This window comes from Misgurnus anguillicaudatus, unplaced genomic scaffold (assembly GCF_027580225.2).
Source record: "Misgurnus anguillicaudatus unplaced genomic scaffold, ASM2758022v2 HiC_scaffold_31, whole genome shotgun sequence".
Taxonomy (NCBI): domain Eukaryota; kingdom Metazoa; phylum Chordata; class Actinopteri; order Cypriniformes; family Cobitidae; genus Misgurnus; species Misgurnus anguillicaudatus.
In genome coordinates this window covers 2,563,200-2,586,355 of record NW_027395281.1, presented here as the reverse complement: position 1 = coordinate 2,586,355, position 23,156 = coordinate 2,563,200, and the positions used below count along the sequence as shown (strand labels likewise).

The following is a 23,156-nucleotide window of genomic DNA, read 5'->3' as shown; positions in this document are numbered from 1 at the left end:
CTCACCATAGACAGTAAGATTGAATGTTTTAAGTTGGTCTTTTTTTGGTGTTGATGACCTCATAAAGTCCAGTGTGTGTGATGTTGGTGTTTGTGATGGTCAGAGATCCAGTGTGTTTGTTTAACTTGAATCTTCCTTTAACTCTGTCTTTATAGAAACGGACATTATTTCCCTTATCTTCTAGTTCAGCTATGGTTGTTTCTGGTACGGTCATTTCTTGACATCTAAATTTCCAGGAGATTCCCTCTTTAATCTGTGATTCAGTGAGACTGACAGATAAAGTCACAGAATCTCCCTCCATCACTGACACAAACTCACCAAACACACCTGAAGAAATAAACAACAACCTAAGTAGCCAACCTAATAAATAGTCTACATAAATAAATAAAACCCTTATCATCATGAACACTTCAAAAGCATTGTAAATTGTATTCATATTCTTAAGAAATACATTGAAACTTTGAAATAGTAGTTAAAATGTCCAGTTCATGTTCTGTCACCACAAACTTACACCCCCTTCTTTCACAATTAAATGGACTAGTCCATAACGGTGCGCGCTGCGGCGCGAAAGATAAACACAAAGTGACACGGGACTGTGAAAGTACACGAACAGAGACGTATCAAGACAAATATAAATGCGAAAATGGGGCTTTGGTGAGTCAACATTGATAAAAATGATTTTGTGGTGAAGTCAATAACGTTACTAAAGAAAAAACAAGTTTAACCCTACAGGGCTTAGACTGCGAGTAAATAGTCGCATTTTGCGAGTATTTTCCCTGCCTATGCGACAATTTTTTATTAAACGTCTCACTGGGGCGACTGTGAAATTTAAATACAATTATATTAATATAATGCGCAGGCGATTACGTCTGCCGCGCATTCAGTCACTCTTCCTGTTGCTGCCCGCTCCCCCATCTTTCTATCACAGCTCAGGTGCATATATCACCTCTCTAAATCCGTCTCTTTAGTCCACTTTCGACCGCTTCTGCCCTGATTACTTTGAGGGGTGGTCTATGGAGACGGCGGGTGAGAGCTAGTTTTTGTGCAGCATAAGATTTAATGTTTTCTCCCTCATTTACTGTCCGTGGCTGTTTTTGCCCCGTTGACTTATTCTCTATTGGTTTGTGTAGTGCTGCACTTTGTGTGTCCTCTGCTTTCCATCTTCATTTTGGAGTAAAAAAATACTTTTATAGTTCGGATGGGGGCCCATACGTACCTTCGCTTTGGGCCCCCAATTTGCTAAATCCGCCACTGGGCTTGTTGATGTCCCGCAAGCGGATGACGTCAAAATACGGCGAGAACAATGCGACATCAGGCTCATCTTATGATTTTTCGCTTCGCTCTCGCGGTACGTGACGTCATTCGTCATGAAGTCGAACACATCTAGCGATAATCTCTGCTTATTTGATATCATTATGTCATCTGTCAGTCAGTCAGGTAACTTGAAATCATCGAGTGAATTTATACACACACACAATCTTAAGTACTGAATTATCAATGTCACAAAAACAATTTATTACTGAAGCCTCACATACAACACACGCATACACTTTCTTTAACAAATCATTTCTACACACTTTATAAGAATAACATGTATATATGAAAAAAATATTACCAAATTTGATTGATTATTTGATAACTGTTGTATAAATGTATGTGTAATAGTTATGAGTGTGTTGTCATGTTTAAACACTAGATGGCGCTGCAGTGTAATCTGTCATTAGGAGACGCATATGAACTGATCACTGATCAGATCTGTTTAAAAATCAATAAATATACTGTTTAAAATCTAAAAGATGAACATATGTTTGGAAATAAAGAGATTTATTATCTTTTAAAAATAAATTTGCTAAACACAACCACTAAATTCATCAAATTTGAACTGTAGCATAAACAAATTTAACATTAATTACTATAAACATTTAAAAAATGCAAAGTTTTGTCTGTGAATACCGTTAACATAATGTATATATGAAGGAAGTGACATCACACATGTAGTTCATCAACAACTTCAGGAGGCTGACGCCTCAACCCAATATTATGAAGCTGCAGACTTGGAGCCTGCAGCTACAGACCCCCAATCAGAGACCCCCATTCTCAGACTCCTCGTTTTTCGAGACAGCGCCCCCTGCTGTTTGGAAGACCGTATAACACCCTTATTCAATCACAATTCTATCACTGTTACCTCACAGCAAGAAGGTCTCTGGTTTGAGCCCCTGTTAGGTCAGGTGGCCTTCTTGTGTGGAGTTTGCATGATCTCCGTGTAAGTATGGGTTTACTCCAGGTACTCCGGTTTCCTCCAACAGGCCCAAAACATGTACGTTTTCTTTATAAATCTTTGCCTGAACAGCTTTGAATGTCAAATATGCGATTAAAATTTGTGATCCTGTTATTGTCTGATGTATTTCTGTCGCTTACATTTTCTTACACACTGAAGCCAACAGAAAGATCTGTGAGATATGACAGATGAAACACTGAACTGAAACTGAACTAAAATATAAAAGATGACTCTTTGAGTCATCACATTTACATTTATGCATTTGGCAGATGGTTTTATCTACAGTGAGCAACGCTTTATGCTGCTAATAAAAATGCTGTGCCACTAAGCTATACAGAAACACAGACACTTCATCAAATTCAATGACATTCAGACATTTTTAAATCTGTCTAAACATTTTGTGTGTTATTGTATATTTATACATCATTATATATCTGAACTTCACCAGAAGCAAACCTTTATTTCTGTTTTATACTGAACTATAGTGGATGACACAACACTCATATCTCAAGTTATAGATATCTAACAGTGAATGTTGTGAGTATTATGGGATGTGAGTCTATGTGACTCTGTATCATAAACATAATCTCATTGATTTATAGGATTTTTATAAGTGATCATCAATGACATCAATACAAAGATGCTTCAGAATCAAAATTATTCTCAAGTTTCTTTATTTTTCACATCCATAAGATGTAGTTTACACTTGTAGTTTAATGAATTGATCAATAAAATGAGATTTCGCCAATAAACACTGATGAAGAAACTCAAAGCTGAATAAAGTTTGGATCCATAATAATATTTAATAAGAAACTGAACAACGAGCTGAACAAATGAATAATTTTAAAGAAAAAATAAAGATTGTGTTTAGATATAATGAATAATGTGTGATAACTATAATAAATGAACTGAAGAGGTTTAGTGGAGTTTATCTGATCTCATCCTCTTCTCTTCATCTCTTCTGGATCTGATGTCATAAACCACAAAACCAACAGCAGCCACGCCCACCAGAACAGAGACGACCAATCGGATCACAGCTTCAGTAAAACTACGACAGCAGAAGATCTTATCTGAGTAAAGAAATGAGTAACAATGAATATATATCTTATAGTTGCTCTTGGTCTCAAATAAAGTAATTTGTGGAAATTTTTACAAAAAAAAAATAAACTTTGTAAAACATTTATTTTGAAAATTCTATTTAATATAATGATTGTTTATAAATAGATTTCTCAAATAAATAAAAAAGAATAATAGCAGTCATACCTGAACACGTCTGACAGAGTTGAGTGATGTTGAGATGTTGAGTTTGGTTTGTGATGGTATTGTTGAGTACACATCTGTATGTGTTTGTATCCTGATATTCAACCTCCAGAGGTAGAGAGAGTCTGATGTTGAGATCAGACACACTGATGATGGACAATAAACTGTTTCCTTTGTACCAGGACAGACTCACATCTCTCACATTCAACACTGAACACAATAATGAACAATTTGATGATGATGATGAACATTGTGAAGAAACTCTGCTGATGACAGCAACGGGCAGATGAGCTTTTAAAAAAAAAGAATAAATTATGACCAGACTGATCAGACCTAATCTAATACAATTTTATTGGTCAGTTCATATTAAAAATTAAATAAAGTATTAAAGTATTCAGTAAAAAAATAATCAATAATGCATGATAACATAAAGCTTTAGGTAAAAGACATCAACATATTGAAATGGCAACGCATATCACATTTATTTGAATGTTTTCCTTTCTTTACTCACCATAGATAGTAAGATTGATTGTTTTGAGATGGGTACTTGTGCGGATTGTGTTCACTTTATAAAGTCCAGTGTGTGTGATGTTGGTGTTTGTGATGATCAGAGATCCAGTATGTTTGTTTAACTTCAGTCTGTCTTTGAATCTTCCATCAGCTCTATCTTTGTAGAAACGGACATCATTTCCCTTGTCTTTTGTTTCAGCTATGATAATTTCTGCTGCGTTTATTTCTTGAGATGTAAACTTCCAGGAGATTCTGTCCTCTCTCTGTGATTCAGTGAGACTGACAGATAAAGTCACTGGATCTCCTTCAGTCACTGACACAAACTCACCAAACACACCTGAAGAAATAAACAACAACATGAATTACAAAGACAACTCATGAGACTTAATATGTCATTTAATTCTGTAAGTAAAGTTACAGTTAAACATCATTATTATTAAACACATGTCTAATAAATCACTTATATAAAGTTTGACTAAAACTGAAGCAGACATGACTTACCCACACTGTAAAAAATGTCCCTGTAAAAAAACGGTATTATGCTGGAAGCTGTGGTTGCCAGCATTGCACTGTTAATTTACAGCGGGATACTGTTATTAGGAAAAACAGCATGATACTGTTTTGTTACCTACAGCAGTCAACTGTTATTTTAACAGCATGGTACTGTTTGTGTTATCTACAGCGGTTCTGCCTCTGTTAAATACAGTTCTACTTCCGTTAATTTACAGCTCCCCTATTTTAACAGTATGTTAATGTTATAATGCCCTGAAAGCAACTCATTTCATTTAGGAAACCAATAGCAGGATCCATTCAAGTTTATAAATAGATATATTTACATGGTGGTGTTAGTATTGTAAACTTAATTCATTTGAGTCCACTGAAAACAAATATTCCTTCTAAAATTGAACTCCAAACATTTAAACTTTCACACAAATCTCATGTAGTTCATCACAAGTAAACTACACAATTACTGCTTTAAAATAAAACAACAGGCAGTATAACATCAATGATTTACTGCCCATCCTTGACCTAAACAACCACACTACTCTTCAGCACAATGGTAACCCAAAAACTGAGACAAATCCTAACAAAACAAAACATTAAACACTAAGACGTATCTCACATTATCATCTTGTGTAAATCCCCTGATCAGTTTTTAAGTTCACATGATTTAAAGGGGACATATTATGAGATTTTTTTAAAGATGAAAACTAAGTCTAAAATAGGTCTGAGCAAAAGTGTGCCGTTTTGGGTGTGTCATTTAAAATGCAAATGAGCGGATGAAGTGCAACCACTGATCACAATGATGGTGGTTTGTTGCAATTGAAACTCAATTGTGCTGTGAAATATTTTATCTCTCTCTTTCTCTCCATACTAAATGGTTGTGCTGTGGTTGGATAGTGCAGATAAAGGGGGCGGTATTACCTTATTCTGACATCACAATAAGGGCCAAATTACAATGACCTATTTTTCACATGCTTGCAGAAAATGGTTTACCAAAACTAATTTATTGGGTTGATCTTTTTAACATTTTCTAGGTTGATAGAAGCACTGGGGACACAATTATAGCACTTAAACATGGAAAAAGTCTGATTTTCATAATATGTCCCCTTTAAAAAACAAAATACAAGGACTTTTCTCTAATGTCTGTGTGAAATTAACATATTTCTGTATGCAAATTTGACTGTTAGGTTTTTTTGTTACTAACAGCACATTCTGTTAAATAACAGTAATCAACTGGAAGCTTGGTTGCCAGCAAGATACTGTTTTTTTACGGTCTCCTTCGGACTGTTAAAAACCATTAGCATTCTGTGTTTTTATATCTTACACATTTAACCCTTTAACCCCCATCGCAAAATCCTTGGTGTCAAAGAACACTGCTTAATGTGTCCACACTACAAAGAGTAAAAGAAACAGAGCCAATGTTGAAGTTAATGAGATAATGAAGTGATGATTGAGTTAATGATGAACAGCTGCTTTTAACAAACACAATCACTGAATGAAAGATGAACAAGAACCGAATTAAAGAGAAAACAAGCAGAAACTCAACTTACAGACTTAGATGAGACTCAAACTTACTCAGATTTTCTAAGATCTCACACGAAGATCATCAAACAACTCCACAAACAGCATTACCATCTTCACTTATTACAAACCAGTATGATTTTATTTTAAATGTACATTAGCTCTTACTGAGAAGTAAATCATAAGGTGTGGTTTCCTGGACAGGGATTATCTTAAACAAGGAATAGTTTAATTAGAAAATATAACTAGTTTTAACAAACATGCCTAACATTACTTCTGTGCATTTTCAGGCAAAACAAAGGGCATTGATGTATTTTAAGATATGTCAGTGCAAGTTGTTTTGAGTTTGGACAGCTGTAGTCTAATAGTCTGATCCCTAAATAATAGTTACCATTCTCGTGATCAGCGGTTGCTTTAGTAGGACTCTTGATCCTTGGGTTTGCCCTTTGGTGTTATATTTATTCAGGCCTTTTCAATGTGATTTGAAAGACATTGAATATGGCAAAAAAGTATAAGTAAAGTATTATCACTGACTAATGACCATTATGGTGTTAGTGTCATGAGTTAAAAGTAATTTACTGACTTTATACAGAAGCTCATAAGTGGTTAGATGGGTGGCAACCCCTTATAGTAGTCTAATAATGTGACAGAAACTGAGTATTGAGGTAGCCAGAGGAATCTTAAAAACATTGGGAATAAATGAAATAAAAAACACAAGCAAACTACACACACAGACATCAAGAATCAGGCTATGAATCTCAACAATGGTGACTATCAAATGAAAAGCTTCATGCTGCAATGCATGCTGGGTATCAGCATAGTACAAAACTCATTCATGACTCCCAGCATGCATTGCAGCATGAATAAATTATGCAGATGAACTGTTTTCCCATTTTCTTTTGTCACCATAGTTGAGAATCATACTCTGATTCTTGATGTCTGTGTGTGTCAGCTGAGGGCTAGGGATTCACGTTCACCAAAGTCCATATGTATACAATTCTGTCAAGATATCAAATTACTGTAATAATAGTTGTAATGATTCTGATTCAAATATGTAAATACTCGATCATAAACATCCCTAAGTACTATTAATTGTTATGTTTAAGCTTCTTAAGGCTGGCGAGAGAAACTACTGATCAATAATCAGACACCCAACCTCATGAGACTCTATCATCTCTTGGTTTTCTTTGGCTTAACAAACATGCATCATAAAGACACAGTTATAGCTACCGGACTGAACACCAAGTCAAGAGCCCAACTAATGGAAACAGTGATCACCATAATGGTGACTTTAAAGAAAATGCTTGTAAAGTCTAGTAAACACATGTTTGTTCTCAGTAAGAACTTTTGTAAATGTATAACAGAAATAAAGTCAAAGTGGTTTATAAGTGAAGATGGTGGTAATGGTGTTTGTGTAAATGTTTAATTCTCCTCTGGTGATATATGGAGGTGTTTAATGTTTTGTGTTATTTTTAGTTGATGTTCATCTAAGTCTTTGTGTCTGTAAATGTTTCTGCTCATGTCTTCTCTTTTTTTGTTTATGTTTTCTTTAGTGATTTTTTAGCAGCAGGTGTCCATCATTAATGCTTCAGTTTCTGAACTCATTGACTTGATTTCAGGTGGATCATTAGGAAACTAATGTAGGGAATAGTGAATGAGGGTGTAGGGTGTGATTTGGGACGCAGTCTTAAACGGTGGACTCTCAGGGCTGTAAATTCACATTATTCTGAGAACTGATTTTTTACAGAATGCAGAATTTAACAGTATACTTCTGTTTTTGTTAAAAAACAGAATTATACTGTTAAATTTGGCTGTTTTTTAACAGCAATTTTTTACAGTGCATCAGACTCCACAAACACAAGCAGAATAAAATCACATCAGACATTTTCTTCAGTAAATAACAGTCCATAATAATTCATAACATTATATTAATCTGACACTCATAAAGTACATAATAAATAAATCTTTATCAGATAAGAGAGTAAATGACTGACTGAATGATTTCATCTTAATCCTCACAGGTCTCAGTTCATAGTCTTTATATTCACATCTTCATCACAGCCCTCTGCTGGTCACACTAAACCTTTTATATATAATATACAGGACGATTAAGAGTTAAATGTGAGGTGTTACTGTATTTAATTGAATATCTCATTATTAAGATGTTTTCTGCTTTTTATTACTAAATTAAATGATGCTTAAATTGCACGCTTGATGTAGTCCAGCAGGTGACGTCAAAGCTCCTCTTTAAACCAAACGACACTTTAAGAGCAGAATAATGACACTGCAGTGTTGCAAAGTCCCCAGTGTTTTTAGTCTTCTCCCTTTGACTGTTTTTAAGATTTGATATATTACATAGTTTTTTTTTAAGCTTTAATAGTTGTATTGAAATATTTTTATCTATCTAAATTATATTCTACAAATAATAAACGATAATTGAAAACATACAGTCAGTAATAAGGACATTTTTGTGAGGGAGGTGAAATGCTAGGAAGTCTTTGTATGATCTGGCAATCCTGGACCCGGTTCACTGACAGATGCTTTTATTATTTCACTTCTGCTCTTTCAGTGGATACAAAGAATTACCGGTGTTTCTTTCATAGCATAAAATGAACTGATTTAGTTTAATTAGTAAAATGATACTGGATGTAGATCTGTTGATCTAGTAGTCGTTTAGTTATTGTCGCTGTCATTCATTGTGGATGCAACCCAGAAAAAAATATTTAGGTTGTGTCTGAATCAAATCTATAGTTCAGTAGTTGCACTGATCAATGAGTCTGTGATTATAACATCTGTGAAATCATGTCAGTGCATTGAAACACAAAATCACAATATAGCTGCAAGCAGCAATGCCGGGGTCAAGCCGAAAAGGGCACAAAAGGATGTAAAATTGAGATTGGATAAGCAGATTGAAGAACCTAGGTAACAAAATGTTACAGTGGTGTTAATGAGTCAAAAGAGACCATCCCCGTGTCTCTACAATGTTCTGATGCAGAGATATAGCTTTTGCAAAAACGGTTAATAAGGAATTCTCAATGGTTGCTAGGGAGTGAATTGGCAACCACCAGTGATCATAGTCAAAGCCATGAAAGGAATAATCCATGATGACTCGTGGTTTTAGATGTGTTGTTGCAGTAGTTTTAGGCAAAAATACCATATTCTATCTCAAAACCAGTAGGTGGCGCAATGAAAAAATTGTGCATGCAACATCAGGTCATGATTGTGTTACATCTAGCTAGTTTTATGACAATACACTTTAGTTTAGTGAAGAAACAGTTGTATGACCATAGGGCTGGCTTGTTATCAAAGGTTTTGTTCAATTATAAGGCCATCTAGTGGTGCAAGCATACAATTTTTTTTGTGTAGCCTCAGAATGTGCTCATGCATCAGCGTATTAAATCTGGTGAAAAAATATATTTTCGTTACGAAGTTACAACCATTTATGTTTAAAAAACACAAAATTTGAAGGTAATTTTTCGTTTTTTGCAATTTTCGGCCATTTCTGATGAAAATTTTAATATAACGCCAATAGAACTTTTTGTTCAGAAGGTAAGGTTAGTTTCTTCCTATGGTGTTTTCGAGTCGATTGGAAAAACGTTCGCGGAGATATTCACACGTGTTTTTTAAGCGCTATTTTGCTGCGCAGGGTTAATCGTAAGGCGAATTCTGGCATGTTTGGTATCGTTGGACTCGGCAACGATTCAGAACTCCAAAGAAACAAGTCCCATGAAAATACGTCAATCGCAGCCAAAGTTATAGGCGTATAAAACATTCGTCTGGCCACTAGGTGGCGCTGCGACGAAACTGTGCATGCACCCTCAGTTCCTGACTGGCATCACAAGTACCAAGTGTTGTGTCAATAGGCTTAAGTTTGGCGAAGATACAGACAAAAACCTGTTTTTTGGCACTCTACGTAAAATTTGTTGATGCGCCATACGACAACGGATTGGTTTATCAAAATTCTTTTAATAACTTTTTGCCTTAAGTGTCCATAGATGCTGCATACTGATTTTCGTGGCAATCGGGCAAAAGCTCTAGGACGAGTTCGCAAAAGTAGGTTTTACGAATAATTCAAAATGGCGGAAAATTTTCATGACGGAAAATAACGACATAGGGTCCAATGGAATCGTCTTGAGCCAAGGAATCAGAGGAACCAAGAATTTTGTTTCTAGGGCTTACGGATAAGAAGTTATATGCAAAAACATAAGTGCAACTTTGGACTGTTGGTGGCGCTAGTGGGTTAGACATAGAGACTCCAAATTTGCTGTGGGGACACATTGGACTGTCCTTTATCAGTGTGCCAAATTTCATAACTTTCCTACGTACGGTTCTATGGGCTGCCATAGACCGCAATGGCGGAAGAAGAATAACTAATAATAAATATAGCTGCAAGCAGCGATACCGGGGTCAAGCCAAACATGGCAAAAAATTATTCATACGTGATGACTGTCATGATTTAAGATCTAAGTTTGCATTAGTTTTATGAAAAAAATAGCAATTTTTTGTATCTTGAGACCACTAGGTGGCGCGGTGCAGAAACAATAGATGGTGCCTCAGGTCATGACTGTGATGACACATACCAAATTTAGTGTAAATACGATAAAGCAATACAGAGATATAGCCTTAAATGACTTGACCACTAGGGCGCACTGACCAAACAATAAATTGTGACTCAGGTCTTGATTGTGATGACACCCACCAAATTTGGTGTAAATACAATAAAGAGATGCAGAGATATAGCCTTAAATGACTTGACCACTAGGGGGCACTAACCAAACAATAAATTGTGACTCAGGTCTTGATTGTGATGACACCCACCAAATTTGGTGTAAATACAATAAAGAGATGCAGAGATATAGCCTTAAATGACTTGACCACTAGGGGGCACTGACCAAAAAATAAATTGTGACTCAGGTCTTGATTGTGATGACACCCACCAAATTTGGTGTAAATACGATAAAGAGATGCAGAGATATAGCTCCAAATCTCTTGACCACTAGGGGGCACCGAAAAGTTTACAAGTCCTCCCAGAACATGTAGGTAATGAACCATACCAAGTTTCATAACAATACACAGTTGCGTTTCTGAAATACTTAAACTTAAAGAAAAATTCAAAATGGCCGACACACAAAATGGCCGACCAAAAACCATTTGGTATCGTTTGACTCGGCATGCCTCACGAAATCTAACAAGACCAGTCTCATAATTTTACATTCAAATTTGCAGTGGTTATAAGCAAAAATAGACATTTTTTATATCTCGTGACCAGTAGGGGGCAGTGTGACGAAATGGTGCATGCACCCTCAGGTCATCACTGTTATGACATATACCAAGTCTCATATTAATACGCAAAAGTTTTGCGAAGATACAGGCTCAAACACATTTTGGCGTGCTCGCCCTCGCATTCTTTGATGCGTTATACGACAACGGATAGGTCTACCGAAAATCTTTTGATAACTTTTTGTCTAGAGTGTCTCTAGATGATGCATACCAAAAATCAAGCCAATCACACGAGCGCTCTAGGAGGAGTTCGAAAAAGTAGGTGTTCAATATAATTCAAAATGGCCGACAGGAAGTAGGTTTGACTCAGACATATTTGATACCGTCGGACTCAGCATGAGCCAAGGAATCAATTGAGTGAAGTCTTATGTCATAGTGGCAATTTAATCAAATGATATAAAGATTTTAAACAATTTATTTACATATCCTGACCACTAGGTGGCGCCGTCCTAAAGATTTATAGGTGCGCTCAGAACATGTCACCGATGAACAATGCCAAATTTCGTAGCGATACGCCATTCGGTTTGTGAAATACTGAACTTAATGAGAAAATTCAAAATGGCCGACACCCAAAATGGCCGACCGAAAACGGTTTGGTATCGTTTGACTCGGCATGCCTCAAGGAATCTAACAAGACCTCCTTCATGATTTTAGACTCAAGTTTGAAGTAGTTATAAGCGAAAATAGGCATTTTTCGAATCTCGTGACCACTAGGTGGCGCTGTGACGAAACGTTGCAGGCACCCTCAGGTCATGACTGTTATGACATATACCAAGTTTCGTGTCGATACACAAAAGTTTTGCGAAGATACGGCCTCACGTCCGTTTTGGCGTGCTCGCCGCCATATATGTTGTCAATTTATATGAGAACGCATTGGTCTATCAAAAAGCTTTTGATAACTTTTTGTCTTGGGTGTCTCTAGATGCTACATACCAAAGGACATGCAAATCGGACAAACGGTCTAGGAGGAGTTCGAAAAAGTAGGTTTTACAAAAAATTCAAAATGGCGGAAAGATGTGCATGACACAAATGACATCAATGTGTGCAATTGAATCATCATGAGCCAAGGATTCAGAGGAAACAAGAATTTAGTTTCTAGGTCTCACGGGTCAGAAGTTATGAGCATGAACATAAGTGGACTTTTGGACTGTTGGTGGCGCTAGAGAGTTTGAGTTAGACACACCAAATTTGCTATAGTAACTTCTAAGACTGTCCTGTACATGTGTGCCAAATTTCATAACTTTCCTATGTACGGTTCTATGGGCTGCCATTGACTTCAATGGCGGAAGAGGAATAATAATAATAATAAATATAGCTGCAAGCAGCGATACCGGGGTCAAGCCAAACATGGCAATAAATGATTCATACGTGATAACTGTCATGATTTAAGATCTAAGTTTGCATTAGTTTTATGAAAAAATAGCATTTTTTGTATCTTGAGACCACTAGGTGGCGCTTTGCCGAAACAATAGATGGTGCCTCAGGTCATGACTGTGATGACACATACCAAATTTAGTGTAAATACAATAAAGCGATACGGAGATATAGCCTTAAATGACTTGACCACTAGGGGGCACTGACCAAACAATAAATTGTGACTCAGGTCTTGATTGTGATGACACCCACCAAATTTGGTGTAAATACAATAAAGCGATACGGAGATATAGCCTTAAATGACTTGACCACTAGGGGGCACTGACCAAATAATAAATTGTGACTCAGGTCTTGATTGTGATGACACCCACCAAATTTGGTGTAAATACAATAAAGAGATGCAGAGATATAGCCTTAAATGACTTGACCACTAGGGGGCACTGACCAAAAAATAAATTGTGACTCAGGTCTTGATTGTGATGACACCCACCAAATTTGGTGTAAATACAATAAAGAGATGCAGAGATATAGCCTTAAATAACTTGACCACTAGGGGGCACTGATCAAAAAAAAAATTGTGACTCAGGTCTTGATTGTGATGACACCCACCAAATTTGGTGTAAATACGATAAAGAGATGCAGAGATATAGCTTCAAATCTCTTGACCACTAGGGGGCACCGGAAAGTTTACAAGTCCTCCCAGAACATGTTGCTGATGAACCATACCAAGTTTCATAACAATACATAATTGCGTTTCTGAAATACTTGAACTTAAAGAAAAATTCAAAATGGCCGACACACAAAATGGCCGACCAAAAACCATTTGGTATCGTTTGACTCGGCATGCCTAACGAAATCTAACAAGACCACTCTCATAATTTTACATTCAAGTTTGCAGTAGTTATAAGCAAAAATAGACATTTTTTATATCTCGTGACCAGTAGGGGGCAGTGAGACGAAATGGTGCATGCACCCTCAGGTCATCACTGTTATGACATATACCAAGTCTCATATTAATACACAAAAGTTTTGCGAAGATACAGGCTCAAACACATTTTGGCGTGCTCGCCCTCGCATTCTTTGATGCGTTATACGACAACAAATAGGTCTACCGAAAAGCTTTTGATAACTTTTTGTCTAGAGTGTCTCTAGATGATGCATACCAAAAATCAAGCCAATCACACGAGCGCTCTAGGAGGAGTTCGAAAAAGTAGGTGTTCAATATAATTCAAAATGGCCGACAGGAAGTAGGTTTGACTCAGACATATTTGGTACAGTCGGACTCAGCATGAGCCAAGGAATCAATAGAGTGAAGTCTTATGTCATAGTGGCAATTTAATCAAATGATATAAAGATTTTAAACAATTTATTTACATATCCTGACCACTAGGTGGCGCCGTCCTAAAGATTTATAGGTGCGCTCAGAACATGTCACTGATGAACCATGCCAAATTTCGTAGCGATACGCCATTCTGTTTGTGAAATACTGAACTTAATGAGAAAATTCAAAATGGCCGACACCCAAAATGGCCGACCGAAAACCGTTTGGTATCGTTTGACTCGGCATGCCTCAAGGAATCTAACAAGACCAACTTCATGATTTTAGACTCAAGTTTGAAGTAGTTATAAGCGAAAATAGGCATTTTTCGAATCTCGTGACCACTAGGTGGCGCTGTGACGAAACGTTGCAGGCACCCTCAGTTCATGACTGTAATGACATATACCAAGTTTCGTGTCGATACACCAAAGTGTTGCGAAGATACAGCCACACGTCTGTTTTGGCGTGCTCGCCGCCATATATGTTGTTAATTTATACGAGAACGCATTGGTCTATCAAAAAGCTTTTGATAACTTTTTGTCTGGGGTGTCTCTAGATGCTATATACCAAAGGACATGCAAATCGGACAAACGCTCTAGGAGGAGTTCGAAAAAGTAGGTTTTACGGAAAATTCAAAATGGCGGAAAGATGTGCATGACACAAATGACATCAATGTGTGCAATTGAATTAACATGAGCAAAGGATTCAGAGGAAACAAGAATTTAGTTTCTAGGACTCACGGGTCAGAAGTTATGAGCATGAACATAAGTGGACTTTTGGACTGTTGGTGGCGCTAGAGAGTTTGAGTTAGACACACCAAATTTGCTATAGTAACTTCTAAGACTGTCCTGTACATGTGTGCCAAATTTCATAACTTTCCTACGTACGGTTCTATGGGCTGCCATTGACTTCAATGGCGGAAGAGGAAGAATAATAATAATAATAATAAGAAAACTAACAATAACAATAGGGTTCTACGCCCCTTCGGGGCTTGACCCCTAAATATAGCTGCAAGCAGCGATACCGGGGTCAAGCCAAACATGGCAAAAAATGATTCATACATGATGACTGCCATGATTTAACATCTAAGTTTGCATTAGTTTTATGAAAAAAAATCTATTTTTTCGTATCTTGAGACCACTAGGTGGCACTGTGCCGAAAGAATAGATGGTGCCTCAGGTCATGACTGTGATGACACATACCAAATTTAGTGTAAATACAATAAAGCGATACGGAGATATAGCCTTAAATGACTTGACCACTAGGGGGCACTGACAAAAAAATAAATTGTGACTCAGGTCTTGATTGTGATGACACCCACCAAATTTGGTGTAAATACAATAAAGAGATGCAGATATAGCCTTAAATGACTTGACCACTAGGGGGCACTGATCAAAAAACTAAATTGTGACTCAGGTCTTGATTGTGATGACACCCACCAAATTTGGTGTAAATACGATAATGAGATGCAGAGATATAGCTTCAAATCTCTTGACCACTAGGGGGCACCGAAACGTTTACAAGTCCTCCCAGAACATGTTGCTGATGAACCATACCAAGTTTAATAACAATACGCAATTGCGTTTCTGAAATACTTGAACTTAAAGAAAAATTCAAAATGGCCGACACACAAAATGGCCGACCAAAAACCATTTGGTATCCCACCAAATTTGGTGTAAATACAATAAAGAGATGCAGAGATATAGCCTTAAATGACTTGACCACTAGGGGGCACTGACCTAAAAATAAATTGTGACTCAGGACATGATTGTGATGACACCCACCAAATTTGGTGTAAATACAATAAAGAGATGCAGAGATATAGCCTTAAATGACTTGACCACTAGGGGGCACTGACCAAAAAATAAATTGTGATTCAGGTCTTGATTGTGATGACACCCACCAAATTTGGTGTAAATACGATAAAGAGATGCAGAGATATAGCTTCAAATCTATTGACCACTAGGGGGCGCCGAAAAGTTGACAAGTCCTCCCAGAACATGTTGCTGATGAACCGTACCTAGTTTCATAACAATACGGAATTGCGTTTATAAAATACTTGAACTTAAAGAAAAAAATCAAAATGGCCAACACACAAAATGGCCGACCAAAAACCATGTGGTATCGTTTGACTCTGCGTGCCTGACGAAATCTAACAAGACCACTCTCATAATTTTACATTTAAGTTTGTAGTAGTTATAAGCAAAAATAGACATTTTTTATATCTCGTGACCAGTAGGGGGCAGTGTGACGAAATGGTGCATGCACCCTCAGGTCATCACTGTTATGACATATACCAAGTCTCATATTAATACGCAAAAGTTTTGCGAAGATACAGGCTCAAACACATGTTGGCGTGCTCGCCCTCGCATTCTTTGATCCGTTATACGACAACGGATAGGTCTACCGAAAAGCTTTTGATAACTTTTTGTCTAGAGTGTCTCTAGATGATGCATACCAAAAATCAAGCCAATCACACGAGCGCTCTTGGAGGAGTTCGAAAAAGTAGGTGTTCAATATAATTCAAAATGGCCGACAGGAAGTAGGTTTGACTCAGACATATTTGGTACAGTCGGACTCAGCACGAGCCAAGGAATCAGTAGAGTGAATTCTTATGTCAGTGTGGCAATTTAATCAAATGATATAAATATTTTAAACAATTTATTTACATATCCTGACCACTAGGTGGCGCCGTCCTAAAGATTTATAGGTGCGCTCAGAACATGTCACTGATGAATCATGCCAAATTTCGTAGCAATACGCCATTCTGTTTGTGAAATACTGAACTTAATGAGAAAATTCAAAATGGCCGACACCCAAAATGGCCGACCGAAAACCGTTTGGTATCGTTTGACTCGGCATGCCTCAAGGGATCTAACAAGACCACCTTCATGATTTTAGACTCAAGTTTGAAGTAGTTATAAGCGAAAATAGGCATTTTTCGAATCTCGTGACCACTAGGTGGCGCTGTGACGAAACGTTGCAGGCACCCTCAGGTCATGACTGTAATGACATATACCAAGTTTCGTGTCGATACAATAAAGTTTTGCGAAGATACGGCCTCACGTCCGTTTTGGCGTGCTCGCCGCCATATATGTTGTTACTGTATACGAGAACGCATTGGTCTATCAAAAAGCTTTTGATAACTTTTTGTCTGGGGTGTCTCTAGATGCTACATACCAAAGGACATGCAAATCGGACGAACGCTCTAGGAGGAGTTCGAAAAAGTAGGTTTTACGGAAAATTCAAAATGGCGGAAAGATGTGCATGACACAAATGACATCAATGTGTGCAATTGAATCATCATGAGCAAAGGATTCAGAGGAAACAATAATTTAGTTTCTAGGACTCACGGGTCAGAAGTTATGAGCATGAACATAAGTGGATTTTTGGACTGTTGGTGGCGCTAGAGGGTTTGAGTCAGACACACCAATGTTGCTATAGTAACTTCTGAGACTGTCCTCTACATGTGTGCCAAATTTCATAACTTTCCTATGTACGGTTCTATGGGCTGCCATTGACTTTTGGGTGGAAGAACGCGGAACAAGAATAATAATAATAATAATAAGAAAACTAACAATAACAATAGGGTTCTACGCCCCTTCGGGGCTTGACCCCTAATAATAAATATAGCTGCAAGCAGCGATACCGGGGTCAAGCCAAACATGGCAAAAAATGATTCATACGTGATGACTGTCATGATTTAAGATCTAAGTTTGCATTAGTTTTATGAAAAAAAGCAATTTTTTGTATCTTGAGACCACTAGGTGGCACTGTGCTGAAAGAATAGATGGTGCCTCAGGTCATGACTGTGATGACACATACCAAATTTAGTGTAAATACAATAAAGCGATACGGAGATATAGCCTTAAATGACTTGACCACTAGGGGGCACTGACCAAAAAATAAATTGTGACTCAGGTCTTGATTGTGATGACACCCACCAAATTTGGTGTAAATACAATAAAGAGATGCAGAGATATAGCCTTAAATGACTTGACCACTAGGGGGCACTGACCAAAAAATAAATTGTGACTCAGGTCTTGATTGTGATGACACCCACCAAATTTGGTGTAAATACGATAAAGAGATGCAGAGATATAGCTTCAAATCTCTTGACCACTAGGGGGCACCGGAAAGTTTACAAGTCCTCCCAGAACATGTTGCTGATGAACCATACCAAGTTTCATAACAATACGCAATTGCGTTTCTGAAATACTTGAACTTAGAGAAAAAAATCAAAATGGCCGACACCCAAAGTGGCCGACCGAAAACCATTTGGTATCGTTTGACTCGACATGCTTCAGGAAATCTAACAAAAGCACTCTCATAATTTTACACACATGCTTGCAGGAGTTATAAGCAAAAATTGACGATTTTCATATCTCGTGACCACTAGGGGGCAGTGTGACGAAACGGTGCATGCACCCTTACGTCATCACTGTTATGACATATACCAAGTCTCATATCAATACGCAAAAGTTTTGTGAAGATACAGGCTCAAACACATTTTGGCGTGCTCTCCCTCGCATTCTTTGATGCGTTATACGACAACGGATAGGTCTACCAAAAAGCTTTTGATAACTTTTTGTCTGGAGTGTCTCTAGATGATGCATACCAAAAATCAAGCCAATCACACGAGCGCTCTAGGAGGAGTTCGAAAAAGTAGGTGTTCAATATAATTCAAAATGGCCGACAGGAAGTAGGTTTGACTCAGACATATTTGGTACAGTCTGACTCAGCATGAGCCAAGGAATCAAAAGAGTGAAGTCTTATGTCATAGTGGCAATTTAATCAAATGATATAAAGATTTTAAACAATTTATTTACATATCCTGGCCACTAGGTGGCGTTGTCCTAAAGATTTATAGGTGCGCTCAGAACATGTCACTGATGAACCATGCCAAATTTCGTAGCAATACGCCATTCTGTTTGTGAAATACTGAACTTAATGAGAAAATTCAAAATGGCCGACACCCAAAATGGCCGACCGAAAACCGTTTGATATCGTTTGACTCGGCATGCCACAAGGAATCTAACAAGACCACCTTTGTGATTTTAGACTCAAGTTTGAAGTAGTTATAAGCAAAAATAGGTATTTTTCGAATCTCGTGACCACTAGGTGGCGCTGTGACGAAACATTGCAGGCACCCTCAGGTCATGACTGTTATGACATATACCAAGTTTCGTGTCGATACAATACAGTTTTGCGAAGATACGGCCTCACGTCCGTTTTGGCGTGCTCGCCGCCATATATGTTGTCAATTTATACGAGAACGCATTGGTCTATCAAAAAGCTTTTGATAACTTTTTGTCTGGGGTGTCTCTAGATGCTACATACCAAAGGACATGCAAATCGGACAAACGGTCTAGGAGGAGTTCGAAAAAGTAGGTTTTACGGAAAATTCAAAATGGCGGAAAGATGTGCATGACACAAATGACATCAATGTGTGCAATTGAATCATCATGAGCAAAGGATTCAGAGGAAACAAGAATTTAGTTTCTAGGACTCACGGGTCAGAAGTTATGAGCATGAATATAAGTGGATTTTTGGACTGTTGGTGGCGCTAGAGGGTTTGACTCAGACACACCAATGTTGCTATAGTAACTTCTGAGACTGTCCTCTACATGTGTGCCAAATTTCATAACTTTCCTACGTACGGTTCTATGGGCTGTCATTGACTTTTGGGTGGAAGAACGAGGAACAAGAATAATAATAAGAAAACTAACAATAACAATAGGGTTCTACGCCCCTTCGGGGCTTGACCCCTAAATATAGCTGCAAGCAGCGATACCGGGGTCAAGCCAAACATGGCAAAAAATGATTCATACGTGATGACTGTCATGATTAAAGATCTAAGTTTGCATTAGTTTTAGGAAAAAAATAGAAATTTTTTGTATCTTGAGACCACTAGGTGGCGCGGTGCCGAAACAATAGATGGTGCCTCAGGTCATGACTGTGATGACACATACCAAATTGAGTGTAAATACGATAAAGCAATACAGAGATATAGCCTTAAATGACTTGACCACTAGGGGGCACTGACCAAAAAATAAATTGTGACTCAGGTCTTGATTGTGATGACACCCACCAAATTTGGTGTAAATACAATAAAGAGATGCAGAGATATAGCCTTAAATGACTTGACCACTAGGGGGCACTGACCAAAAAATAAATTGTGACTCAGGTCTTGATTGTGATGACACCCACCAAATTTGGTGTAAATACGATAAAGAGATGGAGAGATATAGCTTCAAATCTCTTGACCACTAGGGGGCATCGGAAAGTTTACAAGTCCTCCAAGAACATGTTGCTGATGAACCATACCAAGTTTCATAACAATACGCAATTGCGTTTTTGAAATACTTGAACTTAAAGAAAAATTCAAAATGGCCGACACACAAAATGGCCGACCAAAAACCATTTGGTATCGTTTGACTCGGCATGCCTCACGAAATCTAACAAGACCAGTCTCATAATTTTACATTCAAATTTGCAGTAGTTATAAGCAAAAATAGACATTTTTTATATCTCGTGACCAGTAGGGGGCAGTGTGACGAAATGGTGCATGCACCCTCAGGTCATCACTGTTATGACATATACCAAGTCTCATATTAATACGCAAAAGTTTTGCGAAGATACAGGCTCAAACACATTTTGGCGTGCTCGCCCTCGCATTCTTTGATGCGTTATACGACAACGGATAGGTCTACCGAAAAGCTTTTGATAACTTTTTGTCTAGAGTGTCTCTAGATGATGCATACCAAAAATCAAGCCAATCACACAAGTGCTCTAGGAGGAGTTCGAAAAAGTAGGTGTTCAATATAATTCAAAATGGCCGACAGGAAGTAGGTTTGACTCAGACATATTTGGTACAGTCGGACTCAGCATGAGCCAAGGAATCAATAGAGTGAAGTTTTATGTCATAGTGGCAATTTAATCAAATGACATAAAGATTTTTAAAAAAATGTTTACATATCCTGACCACTAGGTGGCGCCGTCCTAAAGATTTATAAGTGCGCTCAGAACATGTCACTGATGAACCATGCCAAATTTCGTAGCGATACGCCATTCTGTTTGTGAAATACTGAACTTAATGAGAAAATTCAAAATGGCCGACACCCAAAATGGCCGACCGAAAACCGTTTGGTATCGTTTGACTCGGCATGCCTCAAGGAATCTAACAAGACCACCTTCATGATTTTAGACTCAATTTTGAAGTAGTTATAAGCGAAAATAGGCATTTTTCGAATCTCGTGACCACTAGGTGGCGCTGTGACGAAACGTTGCAGGCACCCTCAGGTCATGACTCTAATGACATATACCAAGTTTCGTGTCGATACAATAAAGTTTTGCGAAGATAAGGCCTCACGTCCGTTTTGGCGTGCTCGCCGCCATATATGTTGTCAATTTATATGAGAACGCATTGGTCTATCAAAAAGCTTTTGATAACTTTTTGTCTTGGGTGTCTCTAGATGCTACATACCAAAGGACATGCAAATCGGACAAACGGTCTAGGAGGAGTTCGAAAAAGTAGGTTTTACAAAAAATTCAAAATGGCGGAAAGATGTGCATGACACAAATTACATCAATGTGTGCATTTGAATCATCATCAGCCAAGGATTCAGAGGAAACAAGAATTTAGTTTCTAGGACTCACGAGTCAGAAGTTATGAGCATGAACATAAGTGGTTTTTTGGACTGTTGGTGGCGCTAGAGGGTTTGAGTCAGACACACCAATGTTGCTATAGTAACTTCTTAGAACATCCTCTACATGTGTGCCAAATTTCATAACTTTCCTATGTACGGTTTTATGGGCTGCCATTGACTTCAATGGCGGAAGAACAAGAAGAAGAATAATATATAATAATAATAATAATAAGAAAACTAACAATAACAATAGGGTTCTACGCCCCTTCGGGGCTTGACCCCTAATAATAATAAGAAAACTAACAATAACAATAGGGTTCTACGCCCCTTCGGGGCTTGACCCCTAATAATAAAATTAAGAAAACTAACGGATACAATAGGGGTCTTCGCCCCTTCGGGGCTTGACCCCTAAAAATGCACTGCAAACAGCACCTTTCTACTATAAAGTATGCAGGCTTGTTTGAGGTGCCGCAGGCAGATGACGTCAAATCACCTCGAAAACAATGAGACATCAGGCTTCATATGATTTCTCTCTTTGCTCTCGCGATACGTTGACGTCATCCGGCATGAATTTGAACACATCTAGCGATAATCTCTGCTTATTTTATAACATGATGTCATCTGTCAGCAACAACATTTTTTGTCTGTCCTGGATCAACATTTAAATCAAAGAAACCCAAAATTACTCTAAACTCAAACTCAAAATGTTTTGAAGTCCCAAACTCAGGGGTGTCCAATCCTGCTCCTGGCGATCGACTATCCTGCAGAGTTCAAGTCCAACCCTAATCAAACACACCTAAATATAATTTCCAATGAATCCTGCAGACTTTGATTATGATTTTCTGGTGTGTTTGATTTGGGTTGGAGCTAAACTTTGCAGGACAGTAACCCTCCAGAACCAGGAAGCCCACCCCTGTTATAGGAGGTCCATAAACCCTTAATTCAAACACTGCTTATGAGGACATTAAAGTACAAACAAACCTTACAAAAAATATTACTGATGTGCATCTTGACACAAAACAATGGCACTGATGTAATTTAAGATATGTCAAGACAAGATATTTTTAAATTAAGTCACTTAAACATGCATTTTAATCTGAGACTAAAGCTCTGTCCAGTAAACTACCCCTAAATGTTTTATTGTGTACTTAAACTGTAAACTTACCAGACAGACTCCACAAACACAAACAGAAGAAAATCACATCATTCATCTTCTCCATCAGAACAGATCTAAATAATAACTGAAGAGAAAACAGATATCTTATAACTCATAAATGAATATAATGTTGAGTGAGTAATACAGAAGTGAGTTGAGTCTGATCAACACTTCTTATTTTAGCTGTCGCGTGTTTCATATAGTTGATGTTGTTGGATGAGAAGACACATCTCAATGTCACAAAAATCTAAAATACACCAAAATAATCTGCATTAAGACACAGCTGAACTGATCACAGATTACAGT

The 23,156-nt window shown here is 37.7% G+C and overlaps 1 protein-coding gene across 1 annotated transcript; it reads right to left on the bottom strand.

The window, feature by feature from the left end:
* Positions 1 to 3,196: 3,196 nt before the first annotated feature.
* LOC129453010 (uncharacterized) lies at positions 3,197 to 23,107 on the bottom strand. The gene is made up of 4 exons (XM_073865266.1): positions 22,860 to 23,107; positions 4,050 to 4,385; positions 3,542 to 3,829; positions 3,197 to 3,348 (listed from the first exon to the last, which is right to left on the bottom strand). Exons 1-4 carry the CDS (start codon positions 22,912 to 22,914, stop codon positions 3,197 to 3,199), a joined length of 831 nt encoding a protein of 276 aa, XP_073721367.1. The 5' UTR covers positions 22,915 to 23,107.
* Between the last annotated feature and the right edge of the window lie 49 nt (positions 23,108 to 23,156).